The sequence below is a fragment of the Arachis duranensis genome, chromosome 6 (genome assembly GCF_000817695.3).
Source record: "Arachis duranensis cultivar V14167 chromosome 6, aradu.V14167.gnm2.J7QH, whole genome shotgun sequence".
Taxonomy (NCBI): domain Eukaryota; kingdom Viridiplantae; phylum Streptophyta; class Magnoliopsida; order Fabales; family Fabaceae; genus Arachis; species Arachis duranensis.
The window spans coordinates 51,991,281-52,014,848 of NC_029777.3; the positions used below are offsets into that span (position 1 = coordinate 51,991,281).

At 32.3% G+C, this 23,568-nt stretch overlaps 2 protein-coding genes and 1 long non-coding RNA gene across 6 annotated transcripts; 1 reads left to right on the top strand and 2 right to left on the bottom strand.

Annotated features, from left to right (window-relative positions):
* The first annotated feature begins 1,575 nt into the window (after nucleotides 1-1,575).
* LOC127748547 (dicer-like protein 4) lies at nucleotides 1,576-5,954 on the top strand. 3 transcript variants are annotated; one of them, XR_008010640.1, is made up of 6 exons: nucleotides 1,578-1,852; nucleotides 1,920-2,186; nucleotides 2,502-2,590; nucleotides 2,715-2,782; nucleotides 3,384-3,879; nucleotides 5,024-5,954. XR_008010640.1 is itself a non-coding variant. In XM_052263277.1 (5 exons), the coding sequence occupies exons 2-5, from the start codon at nucleotides 1,949-1,951 to the stop codon at nucleotides 3,509-3,511; spliced, it is 519 nt and encodes a 172-aa protein (XP_052119237.1). In that variant the 5' UTR covers nucleotides 1,576-1,852; nucleotides 1,920-1,948; the 3' UTR covers nucleotides 3,512-3,912. The 3 variants fall into 3 exon arrangements, 2 of the variants coding, with proteins under 2 accessions (XP_052119237.1, XP_052119239.1); XM_052263277.1 differs by lacking the exon at nucleotides 5,024-5,954 and having other exon boundaries at nucleotides 1,576-1,852; nucleotides 2,506-2,590; nucleotides 3,384-3,912; XM_052263279.1 differs by lacking the exons at nucleotides 2,715-2,782; nucleotides 5,024-5,954 and having other exon boundaries at nucleotides 1,579-1,852; nucleotides 2,506-2,586; nucleotides 3,384-3,696.
* Nucleotides 5,955-6,891: 937 nt separating this feature from the next.
* LOC127748546 (protein FAR1-RELATED SEQUENCE 5-like) lies at nucleotides 6,892-11,428 on the bottom strand. The gene is made up of 4 exons (XM_052263276.1): nucleotides 11,335-11,428; nucleotides 10,012-10,146; nucleotides 7,460-9,701; nucleotides 6,892-7,333 (listed from the first exon to the last, which is right to left on the bottom strand). The coding sequence occupies exon 3, from the start codon at nucleotides 9,058-9,060 to the stop codon at nucleotides 7,561-7,563; it is 1,500 nt and encodes a 499-aa protein (XP_052119236.1). The 5' UTR covers nucleotides 9,061-9,701; nucleotides 10,012-10,146; nucleotides 11,335-11,428; the 3' UTR covers nucleotides 6,892-7,333; nucleotides 7,460-7,560.
* Nucleotides 11,429-14,917: 3,489 nt separating this feature from the next.
* LOC127748548 (uncharacterized) lies at nucleotides 14,918-16,775 on the bottom strand. Of its 2 annotated transcripts, XR_008010642.1 has the most exons (3): nucleotides 16,472-16,775; nucleotides 15,718-15,742; nucleotides 14,918-15,215 (listed from the first exon to the last, which is right to left on the bottom strand). It is a non-coding gene; the product is annotated as an uncharacterized LOC127748548 (long non-coding RNA). The 2 variants fall into 2 exon arrangements; XR_008010641.1 differs by lacking the exon at nucleotides 16,472-16,775 and having other exon boundaries at nucleotides 15,718-16,446.
* Nucleotides 16,776-23,568: the final 6,793 nt, after the last annotated feature.

Here is a 23,568-nt window from a genome sequence, read left to right on the forward strand (position 1 = left end):
AGGAAATAGTTGTACACGAAGGTGTGGATGGTTGTAGAAGATCATTCGATGCACTTAAGCTTATGCGACAGATAGATGCTAATGTAAAATTCCAAATTTTTTTCATTAAATTTTTTATTTTTCAAACCTCTGAGACTAATTTTATTTGTTACCTTTAATCTTGCTAGATATTAATAATAGTTACATGCAAAATGACTCGTGATGAAAAAAACCGTTTCGGAAGTCCAAAGATATGGTTTCTTCCGCCTAGGGTCTCCGTAAGTCATATGAATTCAAAGTCTACTATATGCTTTAATAAAATAACCAAAGTGAATTGCTATTTTCCTTGACTGTAAAATTTGGTAGGAACAAGCACTTTCCTTTTTCTACCCACCAACAAATGTGGTAATGAACCATTCAGCATACTTATCTGATGTTAGCAGCTTATCAAAGGTAGCTAATGTATTGGTTTTAACTTTGAAACCTACCCATCTACTATCATTTGCCATTATATGTTTTTATAATCTTAAGTTTTTGTGATTTTTATATTTATGTGCCAATTAAGGAACACTTTAAACACTGGTACTTATTATGTGTTGACGTGAAGAAGAGAAAGTTGATATGTGTAGATCTGATGCAACAACGACCAAGAAAAACCATAAGGGAGCGACAGATTCGACAACTAGTGAGTTATTCATGCTTCTAAATTGAATTTGTTGCCAATAACTCATTTAATTTTCAGCAACAATTACTTATAATTATAATTGCTGTCAATGTAGGCAAATTTCATTGACTGGATGATCCATGAACATTTGGCCGATGAGAGATTAGCGGTAAGTCAGATTTAGATGAATTGCATATCAACTCGGTGAATTTCGGATCTACTATCCACAGAATCTTCCACAACAAGATAACTCATAAGACAATTTACTATACGAATTTAAGCAAATTCAAATAAGTTTCTAAGGAAAGTAATGCAAATACTTTAATTCATATGCCTCAGGTTTGATTCTTGAATGTGGGTTGTTAGATGGCAGCTATATGCTGAGGCCAGAAATTCATTTATCATACCAGTGAGTATAACATTATAATTCCTGATATTGTATCCTTATTAAATAGAATATTCACTAATTTATTAATTTCACAACATGCAGCCAGTGGACGATACTACACACATGCGATTGGGGTTAGACTTAGTGCTGAGTAATTACAATAAGGTCAAAGAAAACACCATCTCAACCGCAAAAAAATTGGTCACCAAAATTAACTGAAATGCAGCCATTTATTATGTTCATGATCCAAGTCTTAGTTATTTTTCTAAGTTTAAGATTTTTTGAATTATTTACGTTGACAGGGTTTGGTATTTTATTTTAGTAAGACTTTATATTATAACCGTTTCTAATTATTTGTTTCTAATTCTGCCCTTTTTTGTCGATAGTATTGTGTTGTTTCCATTTATTTTACTAAAACTGTAAACTAAAAAGAAGAGACGTTGCAACCTCATAATTGAACGAGGAGGTACATTACACAATAATTACAATTTTATGGAAATTATATTGCAAAGGTGTTAAAGAACTCCCGCATGTTTACCCAAAAACTCTACTCCCTCTGTAATTTAACTGATAGCGATTTTTGTTCTGAATAGTTTGGGTGGTAGAAACCCCCCAAAAATTAAATCTATGAGACACAAAAGATACTCTCACGCACAAACCCGCTAAACCAAAAACCCCAATAGCCCCATACCCGCGAAAAATATAGCACTCACCCAAATTTGTGACCCTATCTTCAGCCTTTCCTGCAAATTGGCAACGACGTCTGCTCCCCCGACGGTCATCGCTGTTCATAGTGGCCCTCTTCTCGAACTAATCTTTAGGTTAGTGGGTTTGGTATTCTCTTCCTTGAATTGCTATTGTATTTCACTTTTTCCCCCTTTTTTGCAGATGACAAGTCATGTGGAGAATTGCATCAGATGTTAGTTCCTTCTCCCTTTAAAAAGTCTTGGAAAAACGAAGAGAAAGTTGTTCATCTCAACTCACACTACATAAAATTTTGCCCCTTTCCAGAGGATAGGGTTTACGAAAAGTTTGGTCTATTCATCATGCCTTGTCTTCCAACAGAGGCTGAGAAACTGGAACTTGATCTTCATCTTGCTCATGGTAGATTTGTTATATCAACATTTGTTCCATTTGGAGTTGTAGAATTCGAAGGTAAATGGGATTTTATTTTGTTTTAAGCAGAAAAAAAAAAAGAATTTTAAGTTTATGATTGGACTCTTCCTCTTGCAGATTAAGATAGGTGAACATTATTAAGAGATGTTCCTTAAAATTATTCTTGACCGATCAGAATTTGTGTCTGATCGTGTAACCCTAGGTGAAGGTGCTGAATCTCACAATGATTCTTCAACTAGTTCTTATACTTTGATTAGTATCTTCTTGTTCATCCCAATTCTTGTGTTCAGTTTTAAAACTTGTTGTAGTCCATCAATTCAGTAGCATAATTTGACATTATCATGCTTGTGGCAGGCAGTTCAAGAGGTTTTCTGCTATGGAATTATCAGATTTTGGCTGATTTCTTATTATGAGTTGTGGAGTCATTCTTCTGCAGCAGGCAGGTCTTCTGATTCTCTACTCCTATGATCGTATGTTATATCATTATTTTTTTGTGTTGATAAGGTATAATGCTATATACTGAATTTGTTTTATTCATCCTGAAAATCATGCTGCCTCGAATATCAGCTTAATATATCATATGATTCCGTGGTCAAGGAACAATCAAATTATATGTGGTCTTCAATGTTTTAGAGGTGAGCATTTTCGTAATACATAAATCTCAGTTATAGGGAATATGTTGTTCCCTATATGTCGATCCTTATCGTCATTTTTCAATCAAGAGGAATGTTAATGTGAGAAAGATATTGGCGTGACAATAGAAGGGAAATAATTCAACTCAGAAATCAGTATCAATATGCTATGCTATCTCCATGTTCTTATTTTTCATTTGGTAAGATATATGAGTGGCAGTATCCCTGCTATTCCAAAGAAGTAAATTCACCATTTGATTTTGTAGCAAACCTGAATTAGTGAGAATTGGCAGGAAAATCAAAATTTATATGCAAGAAGGGATGTGGAAAAATAATAGTGTTGCCTCGACTTAGGTCCAATTTGGGGTATGCCAATTGAAAATGTAACTGACAAAAGCAGGATGTATGTTCTATGATGAAATACACAAGTAATAGTTATATACCATGGATTGGTGGCCTTTGGTCATTTAACCATCCAGTCAAAAGCTACCGGAATTACAATCAAATCTGCTACTGCTTTTTCTTTATGTTGATTGATTAAATGCTTTAAATCAATGCCATTTACTCTGAAACTTATGCTGGAAGTTTGTGACTGATCTTGCAGATTTTTTATTAATTATGTTAAAGTTTCAATGGGGATGTACCGCAAACGTTCTTTCATTCAGCTCAAGGACTTGCAAGTTGTCCACCGGCAAGTACGAGATTCTGGATATGGAGATATATGGCCGATGAAACTTTAGCTATTGCTGCTTCAAAAATCCTTCCTCTTTGGAATTACTTTTGTTTTCTCAGATTCGTAGCCCCCACCCCCCCAAAACAAAATAAAAAACAAAATACCAAAGAAAAGGGAAAAATCACAGATGTTTTGTTAACTATCTTATTCTTTGTAAGAAAAAGTAAGAAACATTTAATGGTTCCTTGAATATTCTTACGTGTTCATTCTGTTATCTTATTAGCTCAGGCAATCACTCTATCGACCTGTATAGTTGACCACAACAATGCATTGTTCACTTTGCTGGTGTCAAATGATTTTACTGACATACAAAGTAATGTGTTTACTCGATACAGCATGGAGAATGTATACAGTTTGGTTTAGTTTGGTAAGTTATTCTGCCTTGTAGAGTTTATTCTAATTTGATTTTCGCTTATTTGGTATATTGATGATTAGTTTATATGCTAAATAGAAAATTATGCAAAAAAGTTTACAATATGATGAATAAAACTAACTGATTAAGCAAAATCAAAGTTAGTTCTGGTGTTGAAGTCCATGATAAGTTCATCCATTTGATCTAAATTCTTATTTTGTTAGGACATAACGGGTTGCATTGGTCAAACACTAACAAATATATCAAGTATGGGTTTTGATTGTTTAAGGAAATATGATACGATTATCTTAAGCATATTCAAATAATGTAGACTAATAGCATATTCAAATGATCATAAGCATATTCAAATAATGTTATCTAGACTAATAGAGGTTTAGTGTTTTGTTGCCAAGAGGAAATTTAAGGTTATTGTAGAGTATTACTTCACTTGTGCAGCTGTGTCTAGGAAATGTACTTAGTACCAGTGTTAAATGGATCATGAATTTGAAATATAGATTTTGTGATTTGAATCTTGTGTTAATTTGTTTTTCCTCAATGATGACTTTATTGTGTGGTGTTGCCGTATGGATGGAAGTTGAGGTTTAATCGACTTGAAATCAATTTGGTGTGAATATCAAAATCTTTCAAACCTTAAATTTGATATTCACTTGTTTTTTTTATTTTTATTTATTATAATGTAAAAACTCGTGATGTTTGAAGTTATATAGTGTGATTGTTTAATACTATATAGACTTAAGTTGACGACAACTTTCTTTTAGATATTTATTAGCGTAAAATTTATTTAATTAATCTATTATATATCATTATATTTACAACCAGAATATGTGATATGTTACTCTTTTATTATAATTGAAATTAATTTTTTTTCTATTGAAATCAAAATCTTTTCCTCCAATACTTAAGAGTTTTCTCCTTTCTTTCCTTTTTTCCTCTATCTCTCATTTTTATATTCACATCATTATCAGTGACCAATTATAATTTTAACAATCAAAATAAATAATATGCTATTTTTTAATTACAATTAAAATTAAATTAAAATTGAAATATAGTGATATTTATATTATTATTTTAACAACAAAATGTGTTACATGAAACTCTTTTATTAAAACTAAGATGAAACATTTTCTTTTATAATCAGAGGCCATCAGAGTGCTCCATTGAATTTGCAGAAAGGTAAAAGATCTTTGTTATTGGTGTTATGCAGTATCTTTGTTTAGCTTCAAGGAGTTACAACTTGAAACAGTGCTTAGTACTTTATTTTAATGGTTGTAGGGTGAGAGATAATCTCAAAACGTGTTGCCTTAAAAATGGTGCATGGGATGGATATCTAAAGTACAAATTAAAATGTTAGGAGAGTTTGGTTCTCTCATGTTCCATTGTTATACTTTAGCTGGTTATTTATGTATTGAAACTAGTCTTGGCAGTCTGTGTGATACTTCTTAATATGAAGCAATATCTGCTTGCCTTTGCTGAATACTGTCTATCTTCTCTTTGGTTTAATTAATTGCCATATTGGACCATACCAATTACCTTCAAAGAAAAGTTAGTTTCAAATCCCTTAATTTGGCCACTTTCCATATGCCAGATATACACAGCAGCAACATACAAGAAGTGCTTTTTGTTCTTATAAAATGAAAAAATTTCTACTTTCAGTATGCTTATTATAGGCGCAATCAAAATCCACAAGTGGGTTCATAAGAAGTCGGCATTTTTGTGCTTCGTGCATCTAGTGTGGATGTGATAGTAATGCTTCCCATGGAAGTTGGCATTGAAGAAGATTTATTTAACTGATAGTGATCATGGTCTTGACTTTAGTTTTTGATAGTTAGGTATTGAATTTCAATAAACAAAGCTTAAGGTACAAGGAGGCAATACGATATCCTTAGTGGAGAGAGTTGGTTTATTACATGCAAATTTGAAAGTTATCACGAATAAGAGAGAAACCAAGAATCTTACACATCAAGTAATCCTAAATGGGGGAATTGAAAATTTTGTCCTTTGAAATCAAGTTGGTTGTTTTCAAATCTATCAGGTAGAAATTTTTCAGGATTTTCCCATAACTCAGGGTCCCTTTGGATTCCACATACATTAAAAAATGCATGATTTTATCTAATTTTCTGTAAAATAACATATAACTTATTCTGAATGATGTGTCAATTTTTAATTGGATATTATCTTAATCTGATAACTAACTATATTTGTGACTTGAGTTACTTCAATTTAATTAGACTTAATTTTTAAAAACCCAATTTTTTTAACAAAAATGATATTTGCACATCAAAAATAGCCATTAAAATTAGGTAGTATATATTTGTGTACGAAGACATATATAGTTTAACTCTATTCTACCTTAGTAGTTGATTTTGGTGTATAGCTCAAATGGAATAATTTTTCTATACTCACCTAGAAGTTACAAGTTTAAGTTTCACTTCTAATTTGTACAAAAAAAAACCTTGTTTTTCTAATTACCAACTTTTGTGTGTTGATTGTATTAAAAAAAATCTGATAGTAAGCATCATCAACATGAAAGATGTGGTTATGTGGATAAACAAGTTCGAAAGTATTTAGGGCAAGTTAAAGTATAACAAGATATAAATAGTTAAGAGAGTGAAATATTTGGAGATTTATTTGAAGGAAAAGGCGAAGGAAGCTGTTGTTAGCAAACTCATACAAAAGGCCAAGGCTGGAGAAGACAACAAGAGCGACTTCAGCATCACAAAGCATAGTCAGTTCAAATTAGAATTATATGTATAATTTTTTATTTTATCTAAATTTATGTTTTGACATTTTTAGATTTTATTTTAAAAAAATTGTGTTAGTGTCAGAATATTTTTAAGAAATAATATTATAGCTTAATATCTCTAATAAAGACAGGTCGGTTATGGCACGTCAATGTGAGCCAATTTGGTGATAAATAGAAGACACGAGTTAGCGTTCGTAGTTAGAATTTGGTGGTTAAAATCCGTATACGTAACTACTTACTACAGTACATGGGGACACATCAAATGAACTAAAATTAAGCTCAAATTCTTTTATTGATAGAATAAGTCAAAAAGCAATTTCAAAAATTTAATAGTAAATGAGCAAAATGACGTAATCTTCCTAGTTCAATAAATGTCAACTCAATCAATAAATGCAAACTATACAAATCATCAATAAAAGGTAATTAGTAAATGGAACGAAATAAACAATCATCCAAAAATCTGAAGCATCTTCAATCTGCCATTCCTGTTTCAAGGGCCACAACAGAAGACTCAGCTGGTCTGGAACCCATCACAGACTCTTCGTTACTTGTAGATGCACAAACCGGGATATTGGGACCAAGACTTGATGTTTTCACTTGATCAATAGAAGTCGACTTAGCTGCTGAGGTTGGTGCTGTTCCACCACCAATGTTCCTATCTTTTTCCATCTTATTCTAATTTTTTACACTGTCATGTCTTTTGCGCTGATCACAAAGCAAACACCACCGTCCATCACAAATGCATAAAAATAACATAGTTTATAAATCCATAACACAATGTGACGGATCAGCATACAACAAATGTCAAGACATAGTTATAGTATGAGATACCTTAGGGAGGATGCTGCTGATATTCTTTTCTGTATCATCGTCTATTGGCTCCTTTGGGATTCTACCAGGAGCATTATGACAACTTTTGTTGTAGTGCCCTGTCACACGCAGTTTGAACACTTTCTCTGTTGCTTGAATTTTGAGTTTTTCTTGGGAGCTCCTTTACTCTTCACCACCAATGGGTCACCAACGTAATCATCATCTAAGTTAGCGTTGCATGGATTTTCACCTCGCTTTTGGAGTTTTGTAATTGTGTCGACAACACTATTCATTGTTTCGACAAAATCACTTAAGTTCTTACAGGACAAATCCATCATCCTAGAACATTCAGCACCCAACACACCAAAACGACACTTTAGTACCTTATCAGAATCACTTGGATCATCGACATTTGACTTCATGAAGTCACTCTTGGCATTCTTTGTCCAACGCTTGCACACTAAGCGCTCTGGAATAACTTCAACGTGTTGGTGCTTTAGGCAGGCGAATATGTGCATGTAGGGAATTCCTCTAGTTTCGAACCACAGACACTCGCAACGAAGCATCCCCCCAACTCTGTCAAACTCAACCACGTGATCAATCTTTGGCACTCCAAAACTGTTACACTTGAAGTATAGTTTTCCACCATCCTGAATTACCAACTCTGTATTCATTGCACAAGCACCCTCAATTTCCTTTCTGACCTCCCGGAACATGTTACGAGTGAAAGTCTTTGCAGTAAAATCTTCAAGTGTCGGCAAAGAAGTCACAAGTACGGGTTTGGTATATTTACTGTTGAACTCTGCGACTCTTTCATTGTTCCTGTAATGGCTAACCACGGTCTCCATGTTATTGATGAATTCAAGAAGGGTATCTTTCTTTCTCACATATGCTTTTATTAGAGAGTTAATCCCTTCACACTGGGATGTTGTCCTGATTCGCACAAAAAACTGGTCCCTCAAATATGCAAGAGCCCATAGATTCCTCATCTCATAGGTTTGGACGACCCAAGAGTTGCTTGATAAGTTATACCTGACCACCATGTCTTCCCACATGACCTGGAACTCTTCAACACTCACATTGGCATAAATCAATTGCTTGAAGTTCTTTAGAAATCCACTGTTCTTAACCTTTTCGCATGTATTCCTATGTAAGTTCCATGCACATAGTCGATGTGTTGCATAAGGAAAGACATGTTTAATTGCTTCTCTCATTGAAAGATCTCCATCGGTGACAACTGCCGTAGGGTGTTTACTTCCCATTGCTTCCCAAAAAGTTTCCAAGAGCCACTTGTATGAACCAATATCCTTTTTAACAAGAAGACCACAACCAAATACGATGGTCTGCCCATGATGATTGCTACCAAAAAATATCACAAGTGGTTTATTGTAGACATTCCTATTGTAAGTCGAATCAAATGTCAAGACATCCCCAAAGCACTCATCAATGCGGCTAGTCCCATCAGGCCAGAACAAATTTTTCAATCGATTCTTATTACTTAAAGTGTACTTGCCAAAGAAATAAGAATCATTCCCAGCTTTACCTCTCAGGTAGCTTATTGCAGCATTTGCATCACCACCTTTCACCTTTTCCTTCCTATGTTGAGTAATGAGGTTGTACATATCTTTTTGGTTGAATGATAAGTTTGCATATCCACCTTTTTGAGCAGCCAAGTATCCCAAGATGTGACAGGTCTGATGCCTATGTCGTACAAATTCTTTGCCTGAGCTTTATCTGAGATATTGAATGTGCGATACTCAGGCATCATGCTAACGTCGAGTGGAGCAACTAATTCATGAGAGCGCTCTTCGTAGAAAGAAACAACCTTCCATTTCTGAATTTTTTTATCCAGTCTTGCACGAATTCTCGCCCAGAAATAACTTCGAGTTAGGGGTCGGTGGTCCCTGATTCTTTCGTCCTTTTCAACCTCTTCATTTCTTATGCCCGCCCGATTGCAAACAATTTGGCGCATAATTATGGAACCATCGCTATCGTGTCTGACTTCATCCAACCTCACAGCAAAACTGTGCATCATTGCATAAGTCTTGTAGAATCGATAAACAGCTTCCTCATCTGTAAACTGAAGTTGCATGATATCTTCTCGTGACAGCTCTGCTATTCTCTTATCTTGAGGTCTATCTTCATCAGCCTCTGAATCGTTGTTTAAAAAATCTAGATCGTCTCCTGTTAGGAACTCCTCATCGGAGTCTATTGCAAAAAAGTCGCTATCCGATGGCTCCATCTCCCAAAAATGAACATACACCTACAATTTATAAAAAAACAAACACATCACCACACAATTAACATTTCATAGATATGTAGACTACAAAAATTACCACTAATTCACATAAAATACAGCAACACCTTTAAAGAACTAAAAGATTTTAATACAATCCATCCAATTATATTTATTTTTATGTCCCTCATTTGGTTGACTAGCTTCTTTGTATCTTAAAGACCTGAGCAGAACAACATATATTTAAATTATTTTTTTTAAAAATAAGCATCAATGATTTCATCACTTTAGAATTTCATCTGTGATGGTCTGTACGAAGTATAAATGACATTCTCACCAAAATTGAGGTGGCTGCGGTAGTTGGAGTGGCTGCGGTGTGCGGGCGGCGGGGCTGGGTCAATGGGTATGTAGAGCTTGAGTTGCTTTTTTCTTTCAATTTCAGAGAGGAATGGGGTTGAGGTGCATTGAGCTTCTGCAAAATGATAAAAAAATATAACTTTACTATTTTAATGCTTACAGAAATTATATATTCATCCCTCTTATAAAAATATTTAATTACAAAATTATCCTATTTTAGTTAAGATATTAACTCTTGTTGGATTAAATTAACTCAAACTAAAACTATACATCTATAATAATTAGCATTAAATCATATCCAGATTCAACATGTATAGCATTTAGTTTTGTCACTACAAGTAACTACATTATTCCATGATGCATCACTAACCAATAATAAACTATTATTTAGAATATCCAATAATTATGTGCATTTATTTCATCCAAGCCTATATAAATCAGACTTCAGTTCCCTCCTTTGTTCTTTCCTAGTATAAATAATTCGATGGAGTCCTCAATAAATCTATGTTCTACACCATTCAAATAAGAGACAACAGAGTATCAATTTAAGACGCATCCATGTCCCAAGTTCCCCTTACCTTTCTTTATCTTTAATAGCATTTTTTTCTCAGTAAGAGCATAAGTAAAACTACATTAAATACAATACATCAGAGGAATGACAAATTCAAAATAATGTCATAGTCCGTACTTCATATAATATCCTCACTGCCTGAATATAATAGGCTGTCTAGTTGAAAATGTGTATTATAATATCTGTGCCCAAGAATCAGAAAAGAGTTCATATAGTTGCAGTTTTCAAGATCTCATCCTCCAACATGAAAGATGATTATTAGGTATCCATAACATCAGCTAGTAACAAGAAGAGTATGGCATTCTTATGTCTAATACAGTTCAAACTCTTACCAAATATTAATCTTTGCATTTCTGGAAAAAGTTTATTCTAGATCAAGTAACGAATTCATATATACTGGATTAAACTGCAAAAATAAAAAAAAAACAACGTGCACAAGCACCATTCCTAAAGGATGTAATGTATACATTTTAACCTAATAAATTCATCCATGACGAATTATACGACTTAATCTCGTGACCTTAAGGTCATACAAAGATAACTCAACCATTGCTCCAAGACTTCTCTTTTATCAAGCTTCAAATAATTGAAAATAAATTTCAAACCAGCATAAAAAGGAGGATAGATATTTCAAAAAAAATCCCAAAAAATGAGATACATAGAATTTCACAATTATAACTATTTTATTCAGAATAAAAAATACATAACTACTTTATTGAGGTAGAGAATTACCTTGTAAAAGGAATCAACCGAATAGTTTCGATTAGATCCAAATGTATCAGTGAAATAGGAGCAACAAGTATACCAAATCAATTACTTAGATACTGCAAAAATCATTTTCAAAAAAAAGGATAAAAATAGTTTAGTATGATCATCAGCAAATGACAACTTTAAGTTTGAATAACAAAATGCAACAAAAGGCATAATTATCAATAATTAAAATGTTTCCTTTATTTTAACTTCAACTATCAAAGAGAGGTTGAACTCAAATTTAAATTCAAAACTGTGACAGTGAGATGAACATTACATGTTAGGTCTCACAGGAGAAAATCAATATCAATGGCATGCTATTATTATCTTTACAGTATGCTTATTAGTCAAATAAAAAAGTACTGCATCTTAAGCATGTAACTGATATTTTGTTATTAATTAGTAGGACATGATAATATAATTCTTACTACTAATAATAATAATTGTGAGTGATTGTGGCACTGACTCGTATATATAGATGGCAAGGTTTTCTATGCAGCTTTCAAGAAGAGTTCCATTATATGGACTTGTCAAAATAATTTAAAACTGACTATCTCTATTTTTTTTATATTCACAATTTAACCCTCTATATTTTTTTATTCTATACAGGAATTTAGCACCCAATTTTTCTTAATCTATTCCTACAAATCAAATCTGCAACACCGAATTCTACCTCACAGGTGACGGAAAAATTCATCTGTTGGTATAAGAATAGTAAGAAAAACTATTTCTACCAGTCTAAAATATCATGATATGTCTAGAGGAGGAAAAAAGAAAAAAAACATAATTTATAAAAATTCAAAGCCTTAAATTTCTAAAGATTAGATTTGCTTCAAATTTTCTCAAAAGATTTTAATTGGGAACTGAGGAAGGTCCAAGTAAATGAAGTATGAAGCATTCTCTGTTTCAAATGAACTTGGAATCACTAAATATCATTTTGTCTTTCAACAAGCCAAATATCAAATTGGAAAAATTCAATAACACTAACAAATTACTAAGCTCAATTATATGCTATCAAATTGTTACCTTTGCATAGAAGTACAACTGCAACAACGAACGCCAATAGCAGCAGCAACAACACGAATGCGAATAGCAGGGGCACAATCGCGATTAGCACTAACAATCAACCAATATGTGTGATCAATTTCAGGAGTTGTCTACAGACAAAGCAAGCGCCAATAATTAATATTCGAAATTACTCATTATCTACCATAATTGTTATGTCTTTTGATAAGCTATAATTAAAAATTAGCTTAAAATTTTATCATATAAGACCTATATGGCTATATTAATTAGTATAGTCCATAAAAGCACATAATATTATCATGTGTTATTTTCATTATATATGGATATGACAAAACGTAAGCATTGAAATGGAAGCCCATACAGTTAATCTAAGCCACTAAATCAATTTTATAACTCTTATAAATTTCAACTGCCATTGGCTTTATATGAATAAGCCAACCTCGTGGACCAAATTAAAGCAGAAAGAAGTTACTATTACTCTGAAGAACGAAACGTTCATACAATTAAAAGTCTTCCAAAATAGGATTTCTTACGCCCAGTTTTCTCCTACCACTATTCATTGGTTAATTTCTCAATACAATAAGAAATACTGTTCTTTTAATCAAGTTGCAGTTATACCTAACTTTAATTTCTTGACCTGTATACATACATACACTGCTGTTGAATGCAATATGCAAAACAATAACAACAAAGCAGTGGCATCTGATAATGATTCAGAAATACACCAACAAGAACAAAAGACAATTTCTAAGAAACTTGATACTATTACTCTCAACTTCATGCAAACAATAAAGTAGACAAAAAACAAATTTGATAAGCTACGAAAGACCCTAAAAAATACATATAATTGAGCTTTATCCTTTTACCTTTTAAGAAAGAAAAAAATACTGATGACTTTGTATATCAAAAAGGAATTATGAGCATAATGAATGAATTATTTCCTATGGTTCAAAACCAAATCTAAAATACAAGGAAGAAAAAACGAGACCTTCTACTACTCGACGGGGCATAATAGCTACAAGTGGAGTTATGCTTGTGAAGATGCTGCTGAAGAAAGAGTTTTAGTTTAAAAAAGATAGAGGGATGAAATCTATCACTGTGAAAATTTAGTGGGAAAGTATTTGCTTCAACAAGGATAGTTCTAGGTGTAAAAAGAGGGACATTGTTACTATAAACATTCAGGGAAGTTCTGATCAATGTAATGGGGAAAAGTCAACTGAATTTCTATATGGAGCTCAGAGACAAGATGTTTATGATGAGGAGGAGGGAAAAATGAGGACAATGTGCCAATCACAAGTCTTAGAGATTGTTTATCATGTGTTATTCATGCTAAAGGAAGGGTTCTTTTATTAAATTTGCAGTGTATTAATGGTGAAGCTGAGAGACACAATCTGAAGCAAGAAATTGCTGGAAGAAAATCCATATGTTAAAAGAGTTTTGGTAGTTTAGCATCATATTCATGTAAATAGATTATGCCATTTGCGACTGAAACTGTTTTCTATTTCTCTTGAATGATGTTCAAGGCTTTTCCAATGTCATTGTGTCTTAATTAAGTGATAGCAACAAAAAAATATAAGTTGACTACAATTGAAATGCTAGCAATTTTGGATCTCCTCATTTAGTGAATTAATTAATCAAAATGAGAAAAGAGCAAAGTAGTATATTGGTGATGGTAGTGTGAGAAGTGAGAAGACAAGTGAGTTGGGTAAGAAAAGTAGTGAATATATTTTATGTTTTCTGGAAGGAATAACCAACTCTGGTCCAAATTGTTCAACCACAATAATTGATTCAGCAAGAACTAGCAACAGCTATGGCAAGATACCCAAATTAAATTAACTAAACTATTTTATGCTTTTAATTAATTAATGTCTCTGCTTGTATGCAGAAAGAGATTGAAAATTGCAAAAATTTCTACATCAAAACTAATAAAATTAAAAATAAATTTGGAAACAAAATTCATAGTATTGTGATACAAAACAACTAGACCAGAACATAATAGGATACAAACCAAACAAAGTTATTTTTAAACAGGAAACCAAGTCATGCATGAAACTAATCAATGCTGCTATATACAGTGCTTTCAAATGCTTTGATTTCAAATAGATTGAACAAACTAAATTATTAAGACCCTCCAACCACTCTTGTCAACTTTAATTAGCCAAATACCATTGAAGTGGACACAAAGAAACAAGAAAATAAATGCCATATATGTTTGATTATATTCTACTAAGTTTCTTTAAAAGCTATGCCCAATTATTACAGCACCAATATCCATTACTAATCACATTATAAAAATTCCAATAGTATATAGATACTTCATGTATTAATTATGACCTGTTCTAGTATTATCACTATTATAGTATATATATACTTCATGTAAACCTGTTCTAGTATTATTAATAGTTATAGTATGAGTCAAGTTACGTCCTTATATGCTAATAAAGTTGCAAAGAAAAACTAGTGCCGTAATTTCAAAGTTGAGTGTTAAAATGGTTCAAATAATTGTAAAAGATTTAATATATCCATGGATCAGACCATGTCCTCAAGAATTTGGGCCAGGCAGCTGGTTCTCCTCAGTTTCCTCCCTCTCATTTGGATTATATATATTATGCCATTTTTGAAGAAGTATACATTACCAGCAATATATTCTATAGCTATTTGTTTAAATTTGAAACTAGCTAATAATTAATCAGATATTCAAAGTGCACATGTTTTATTTCTTCCAATCATTATTGTTGTACAAATGTAATCTTAAAAAAAATCACCCATATAGGTAGAGCTTATTTTTTCTTGTCCAATGTAGGGATGTCTGCCCTTGTATGTTTGGCAATGATAACCTGCAACATATAATGCATCAAAAGTCAGAAGAAAAAGAAAAATAGAAATAAACTAAAAGAAAAACCAGTAGTCATTGCTAAGAAAAAGTCAGAAATTCATAAAATGTTAACCATAAAAAACAATTTTCAACCAATAGTGGTAACTGATTTTGTGTTAGTATCAATAATGTAAAAATAAAAGCCAAATGTGAAAAAGTGAAGTGACAAAAATTGAAGAAATATTGTTAAGGAACTTGATCTGGAAAAATGATTATGATGCTTGTAAATTCCTTTTTCCATTCCTTTTTCAACAATCAAAAGCTAAAAAAGAAACCAGCAATGCACTATTAAAAATAGAAGACACAAAAATTGGAATATCAATTACCCACTGAAATGGAATTAAAAATTACAGAAACACAATTAAACTTAAATTTAGAGCAACAAATTCATGATATTGTCATACGAAGCACTAATCAGAAAGGGGATAAATAGTTTATAAACCCTAATTAGTTCATATACATACCATTTTTATGGAAGAACAGCTGCAACTAAGAAAGCGAACATCAGCAGCAATGGAACACGAACATCAGTAGCAACACAAACATAAACACGAAGATAAGCCACAATATTAGAAATTTCAAAATCAATAATCACAAGAATGAAAAGCGCAAGACTCGGCCTAGAATACACAAATTTATCAAGCATCAAGTAGTTGAAACTTTGAAACTATAAGCCACAACATTCCTATATGCAGTGGAGGCAAAAAACAATTACAAAACAAAGCAGAATTTTTAGCTCCTTTTTGAGTTCATGAGAATCATTAAGTATGTAACATGTTTGACAGTACTTGTGCATATTAAAATTCTCCACTCCTTTTTAGAGTCAATAGATCAAAAAATTATGAGAAAAAAATTGGGCATCATATCAAAGGGAACTGATTTTATTTAATTAAGAGTTTGTATTTACTTATAACTCAAACACATATCAAAAAGGGTAGAAACCTCTTGTTCTACCTCTAGATTACCATTTTTATTGCATTCAAATTGCTATAATTGAAGAAAATTACGAGTAAATGCAGTTGAACATTGAAGTAATGCCATGATAGTGACTTCAGCAAAATTTTACAGAGTCATCTAAAAATTGTATAGTCAAAGACAGTTCGAAACAAAAATTTCTCACATCAAAAGAAAAAAACTGCCCTATAAATGAAAAGGGAAATGTTCATTAAATACCAAGAAGGATCACTCTTTCAAAATGGAGAAAAGGAGAAGACCTACCTGAAGTACGAACAGAGCGAATAGAGATGTCAGGCAGCGAGGAAAGCACGAAGAAGTTCTTGATAGTGGCGGTTATGGTGACGGTGACGGAGGCATGGTGAACATAGAGAGAGCGCTCTCCAACAGAGGAGACGACTAAAAGGTCCTGCGACGGCGCCAAGCTACCACATGCGATGCCTGTACATGCGACGGGGCTGCGGGTTGAGGTGGCTGCGGTGGTTGACGTGGATGCTGGCTGCGGGCTGCGGGGCTTGGCCAATGGGGAGTACAGGTTGAGTTATTTTTTCTTTCAATTTCAGAGAGTAATGGGGGCAAAGCTGCATTGAGTTTCTGAACATTAATAAGAAATATAATTTTATTTTTTAATGTTTATAGAAATTATATTTTTATCCCTCTTATAAAAATATTTAATTACAAAGTTGTCCTACTTTAGTTAAGATATTAACTCTTGTTAAGTTAAATTAACTTAAACTAAAACTAAACATCCAATTAAAATGTGCCACGTCACGGGGGTAATTTACATGTTGATTTAGAGTGAGTTAGGTAGAACTCACCTTATATTTAATATTATAATTTTGTTTTACACAAAACAAAATCTATTTAAATTTTAATATTATATACATAATATATATTTAATATTATTTTTTTAAGATTCTAATATATCTTTTTTTCTGAATTTAGTACATAAATTTTTAACTTATTTTTTTATGTATTATTTATTTTAATTCTAAAGTTCAGTAATTTTTTTTGTTGTACAGACATGTTGTTTTTAATATTTATTATTATTTTTTTGTTTTGGACTTCATTCCAATATCTAAAACTTTTTAAAAATTTAAAATTTATAAAAAAAATTGTTAACCTGATTAACAAGTTACCTTTTTAAATCCAAATCACTCAAATAAAATACAATAAATAAAGAGTTTAGATTTAACGAATTAACAAGGTGTGCAGCACTCCATATTTAGTAAGGAGCGTTTAAGGATGAGCGATAAAATTCAAACCCAAAATTTTTAAATGAAAAAAAAATTATATTATTCGAATTATAATTTGCTGTCACTTAAAATTATGTTTATTAATAATAAAATTAAAATATTTAAAAAATTAAATTTAAAATATTGATGTTAAAAATAATGTGTTGATCTTTGGTTGGTGTTAAGAGATACAAATTTAATGATAAATATTTTGATAAAAAAGATTATTAAAATTTATACTTACCAAATAAAATTTTTATTGTCTTAAAAAGAATTTAAGAACATTCAATAAAATTATCCAACTTCTTAAATAGTACAGTTTGTTGTTCTTTATGTTTTTTGGTTCGTTTGTTTCTTTTCAGTGTCAAAAAAAATATCAAATATTATACTTAGGATCCCGCTAGGAAGACAATGAAATATCTCTACAATATCTACAATGAGCTTGTTTATTTGGCCCAATATGAATTAAAAATGAAAATCAACCCACATTTTACCTAATTTTAAATAATCCATTAAGTTTTATTTTAACCATAACCATCCAAATCCTAATCAAATTTACCCCAATCCTATTGTTCTTCTCCAACAGCAACCCTTTTCACCAAACCCTCACTGTCCCTGACCATTCCACCACCGCATCTCCATCGGCCCAGACCTGTCCCATGCGACTCATCTTCCAACAGCGCCAACCAGACCCCCGAGACTCGCCGTCCATCAGTGCCGTACCGGACCTTCGTGGCTCACCCTCCATCAGCGCTTAACAGGAACACCATGGGTCACCCCTCAGCAGCGCCGCACCAGACCACCGTGGCGCATCCTTCTTCAGCGGCGACCAGACCACCGTTTCACCCTCTAGAGCGCCCCTCTTCAGTAGCCGGCAGAACTCAGTGTGGTTGCCCTCTGTTTTCATCGTGGGTGTCACTGTTACGGCCCCAAAACACCGAACATGAACAACTGGAGGTTAGTGAGTTGATTTTTTTATGCGATTATAACTGTTTATGATGCTACTAGTTTTACATAAAATGAATCTTGTTGAGGTGTTTGGTTGTTCATAGTGAAAAAATCAATTGTTTTAACTTCACTATAATGGGACGTGTATAATATGTTGAAATGAATTGTATAAGTTGTTGTTGTTTATGGTTGCATTGGTTTTTATTCTAGTGTGCAAAATTTTGCATAATTTCAGTTTAATTAGTACAGCAGTTTTGGCTCACCGTTCGGTCTTTTGAATGCAACGTCATTTAAATTAGTTTATCATAGTCGATCTGTATTTGACATAAAATGGATGGTTACTTTCTTACTTATCCAGATGATTGATTTTTGTTATACTGAATGCTATTTGTCTTTGCTATCTTGTTGGTATATTTGAATCAGGTACTGCATGAATTTTGTGTATGTTGAACACTTCAGCACATATTTACTTGAGCAACATGGTGCTATTTTTTTGTTTTTAAATTCCTTAGATTGGTCACTGAAACCTTTTAAAGTTTTGCTTAAATCAGCTTATGTCTATATGGTCCTCAAATTTTCTATTCAGGTTCTCAAGAAGTGCCATATTGCTGAAATTCTAAGGCAGGATCCAAGACTTCTTGATGCACTAGCTTAGACATTTTTTTAAAGAAAATAAAAGAAATACATTACACCATTTAGGAGTATAACTATGATAAGCCTTAAAAGTATCTTTGTGCTTATTATGTTTAATTCTATGTATTTGACATTTGGTTAAATTTGTGCAACGTTACAATGGTTGAGAATAGAGAAAATTGGAGCGTTGGACAAATGCAACTTGTTTGTCTTGCTAGGCTGCTATTGAAGAAAAGAAGGATTTTGGTTCTAGATGAAGCAACAACATCCATTGACATTGCAACACAATTTAATTCAAAAGACTATTAGAAATGAAACTAGTGAATGATTTTGGTTAATGACAAATTAAATACACATTTCTTACTTATTGCAGTGTCTCTTGTATTCATGAATGTTCTTAAAATGGGAATGTTCCTGTTGAGAGAAAACATATACCACAATTATTCTAAATCTATGAATGAGAAATTTAACGTACATATTAGAAATTGTGGGGAATTCATAATATACTAGATGTTCATTTTATTAGATATACAATTGCTTATTTTTATTTTTAAGTAGATGTTTAGTTGATTAAATTGAATTTTAAGTGAATACAATTATAATATTCTGGATGTTCAATTCAGTAGTTATGCAGATTGTTATTTTTATTCTTAAGAGGATGCTTATTTGATTGGATTATATTTAAGTAAATACAATTAAAATACGCCAGATGTTAAACTCATTAGGGTTCAATACAAGAATTTTTTTTCCAATACAAAATGCTTGTTGAGCTAATTCACCCGTTGGAGTATTAACGTTTTGTTAATGAGTCTTGATGAAGACTAACATGTGATTGCTCATTCATTTTCTGAACTTGTCTGAATGTATTGATAGAATATCTTTCAATCATGAATACTTACTAGGCGACAAAAATAACCATCTATTTTATGTATGAAAGTAAACATCCGAATCCTTATTAAAGTGAGCAGCCAGTGAGGAATTTTTTTTTGTTTATAGGACCAATGAATAAATACAAAAAACAGAAGTAACAAATATAGTGATAAAAAATACTTTTCATTTACAATAGGTAATGAAACTAATAAACACTTTTTACTTTTGCAATACAACATTTTAATTAATTCATGGATATAAATATTGCGAGCTATTGTTGATCTTGAATTTCCAAAAACTTGTGCTTCTGATTATGAGCTGAAGAATTAGCGCTATACATTCTCTTTGGGTTTAAATGTTCCAAATCTTCCTTAAATACCCAACTGTATCCACAATTGTTCACTTCTACTACTTCTTCTGAATAACGACTCAATACAACTAATTTAATACCATCAAGATCAGATGCTCCTTCTTCTAAAACACAAAAAAAATATTAATGAAAACTTCCCTGGATAAAAACATTAACAACTTATGAGCTAATTATTGGATAAAACTTCCCTATAATGAAGATGGCCTTTTCATCAAAACAAGCAAACGAGCAATAGTATAACCCAAATATACATCCACTTTTCATATGAATGAACCATTCACATACATAGTAAAATAAATATTATCTTTAGGTAATAAGAGATAACTAACGAATTGACCAGAATACCTCCTGCGCACTATGTTTAAATGATTTAACTCAAATCCAACTTCAATTCAAGAAAAAATAAATTAAATCTAATCCAAACCACGTAACAAAAGAAACCTGCAGAACACGTGCATGTACAATCTAGCAAATCAAGCAAAAGACTAATGATATAACCCAAATAAACATCCAATTTTCTTATGAAAGCACCATCCGCATACATCGTAAATGAACATCCACTTTAACTGATAATAAACAACTAACAAATTGATCAAAACACCACTTGGACACCATGATTAAATGGCTTAACAAAAATCCAACTTCAATTCAAGCAAAATTAAACTAAATCTAATCCAAACCACATAACAAAAGAAACATGCAGAGCATGTGCATGCAGAATATAGCAAATTAAGCAAAAGATAATTATATCAAGTCAATAGCAATTAAACTATAACGGATGCATACTACTGAAGCTAAACCAATTATGTCAAGTCAGCAACAATTAAACTAACTTTATGCTAACTGTTTAATCAAAGTCCACATACAAGGCAAATTGAACATCATCTTTGTTGCTTTTGTAACAACTAGCTCATTGACCAAAATATCGCCCATGCACCTGGTTTAAATGACACAAATTAGTCCCAGTTTCGATTCGAGCATGACTTAATTGAATCAAACCACAGCACGTAACAAAATAAGCATGCAGAGTATTTGAACGCCAAAGCCAGTAATTCAGTTCCAATCAACAAATGCCATGCAGAGCGGTCCCTTTTCAAACAGCCATTTATTAAAGGATCCAACCATCCTTATACACAATGAACTAAACATCCATGTTCTTCCAAGCAAGTAATGTAATATTGCATCCGCCATATAAAGTATTGTAAAAGAAGAACAAAGATTCATTGGTTCAACAAATAAAAATATCATCACAAATTCACAACCGGCATGCGTGCATACTCCCTGAGTTCTAGATTCACAAGCAATATCACTTCAACAAATATTGAACTGGGTTGTACTTTTTCTTTTATTTTTAAAAACACTCCCAATTTTTCACAATCCAATTTGAATGTACAAAAGCATATCAATCAAGTAATGCATCAAAATTTTGAAACTTGCATAACTCACCACAAGCACTTTGGATTTCTTTATTCCATCCTTTTTTGGAGATTCTAATATTCCATTGATCTTATGGTTCACCTTTTCTGAATCAAATAACATGGATTCACGGCTGGGCTTCTTTATGGCTATAATTTAACAAAGAGGAAAAAGATAAATGTACTTAAACTTTATTTTAACCAAAGAGAAAAAAGAAAAAAGATAATAAAAAAAAGGGACACATTTTCCCTTCCCCTACAATTAACATTTATAAAAGTAATAAAAAGAAAGTTGATTTCGTGATAATAAGGTAGCAACCCAAAATCCAATTGGAGATATAAACAATCATGAAAGCTTTTAAGAAAAAAATAGAGAAAAAAATCACAGAAACTCGCCTAAACGTAACTTCCTTGGGATCGAGGCATGTTGAACACCATTCATAAACTGCCAAACAAATCATTTCACCAAAGCCATGGCCATTAGTTTAAGAACTAAATAAATTCAAAAGGGTATCATAATTCATAATAATAACAACATATAGTAACTTACATTTGTAGGAAGAGAGAGAAGCATTATCTGGATTTTAAAAGTCTTAGATATATGAATAGAGAAAAAAAAGAATAATGAAACAGACATAGAAAAAGAAAATTTTTCAAACATGGGTTTTGTTTCTTTGTGAAGAAGAAATTAAGAAAAGGATGACTTTTTGGAAGCAAAATTGTAATATACTCAACGAAGAGTTTGTGTCCTTTAGATTGCTTATGATTTATGTGTGGTTTCTTGTTGTTGTTGGGTTTTCAGAATCTGATAGCTCCACGCCTTAAGTTTCGAGCTTTGTCCATTTCTACATTTCTAAAATTATAGATAGATCATATATTGTTGTAGCTGAAAAACCAGCACCACCACCACACCAAATGAAAAAACAATTTTTTTGGGTTATTGTTAATCTTTCTTGTGTGCATTCAGTGAACATCTAGTTATTAATTAAATCCATAGTCACCACCTAACCTTTTGATGCACTGATGAGGGTGGAGAGCTTCGTTGATAGGGGGATTTTGGGAGTGACGGCGACGCCACTAGGAAGCTGTGCAACGACGTACATGTGCGTTGAGGAGGACAGCGACGCCATTGGGTGCGGGGGGCTTGATGATTAGATTTTTGACGGTTTAGAATTTCTCAAATAAAATCTCGTCGAAGTATAGTTTCTAAACCAACAATAATCCTTTCATACAAAAATTTGTTTGTCACAAGTACAAACCCCTAAAATCTATAAACCGAAGCATTCAAACCTCGGGTCGTTCTCCCTAGGAATTGTAATGAAGTGTTTTGTTATTGGTTGAGTTATTTTTGGGGTTTTGATAAGAGGCATGAAAGATAAATGGCAAGAAAGTAAACTAACAACTATAAAAGGCTCTTGGCAAGGTATGAAAATTAGAAGTCCTATCCTAGTTATCCTCCTCAATTGTGATGAGAATTGTTCATTGCTATCACTTAGTTAACCCTTACTAAATAAAAGGAAAGTCAAGTGGATGAATTGACTTGAGCCACAAGTTCTAGCCAACTCCCAAGGAAGGACTAGCTTTAGTGCACTCCAAACCAATTAGCAATCTCTCCAATTACTAATCAACAAAGGAATTAGATAACTCAAGTGTCACTAATTACTCTACCTAGGCCAAGAGGAACAAAATCTTCACTATATCTAGAAGAGGCATTTCAACAAACACATAGAAGGCAATAAAAGTAAACAACATAAATTGCAAGAATTAAAGAGAGATCTAACTATAAAGGCAAGAGATCAACAATAGAAAAGCAAAGAAGAACAATTATTATGAATTACCTCTTATTGAATTGAAAGAAAATGGAAGGAACAATAGTAGATCTACAACAAA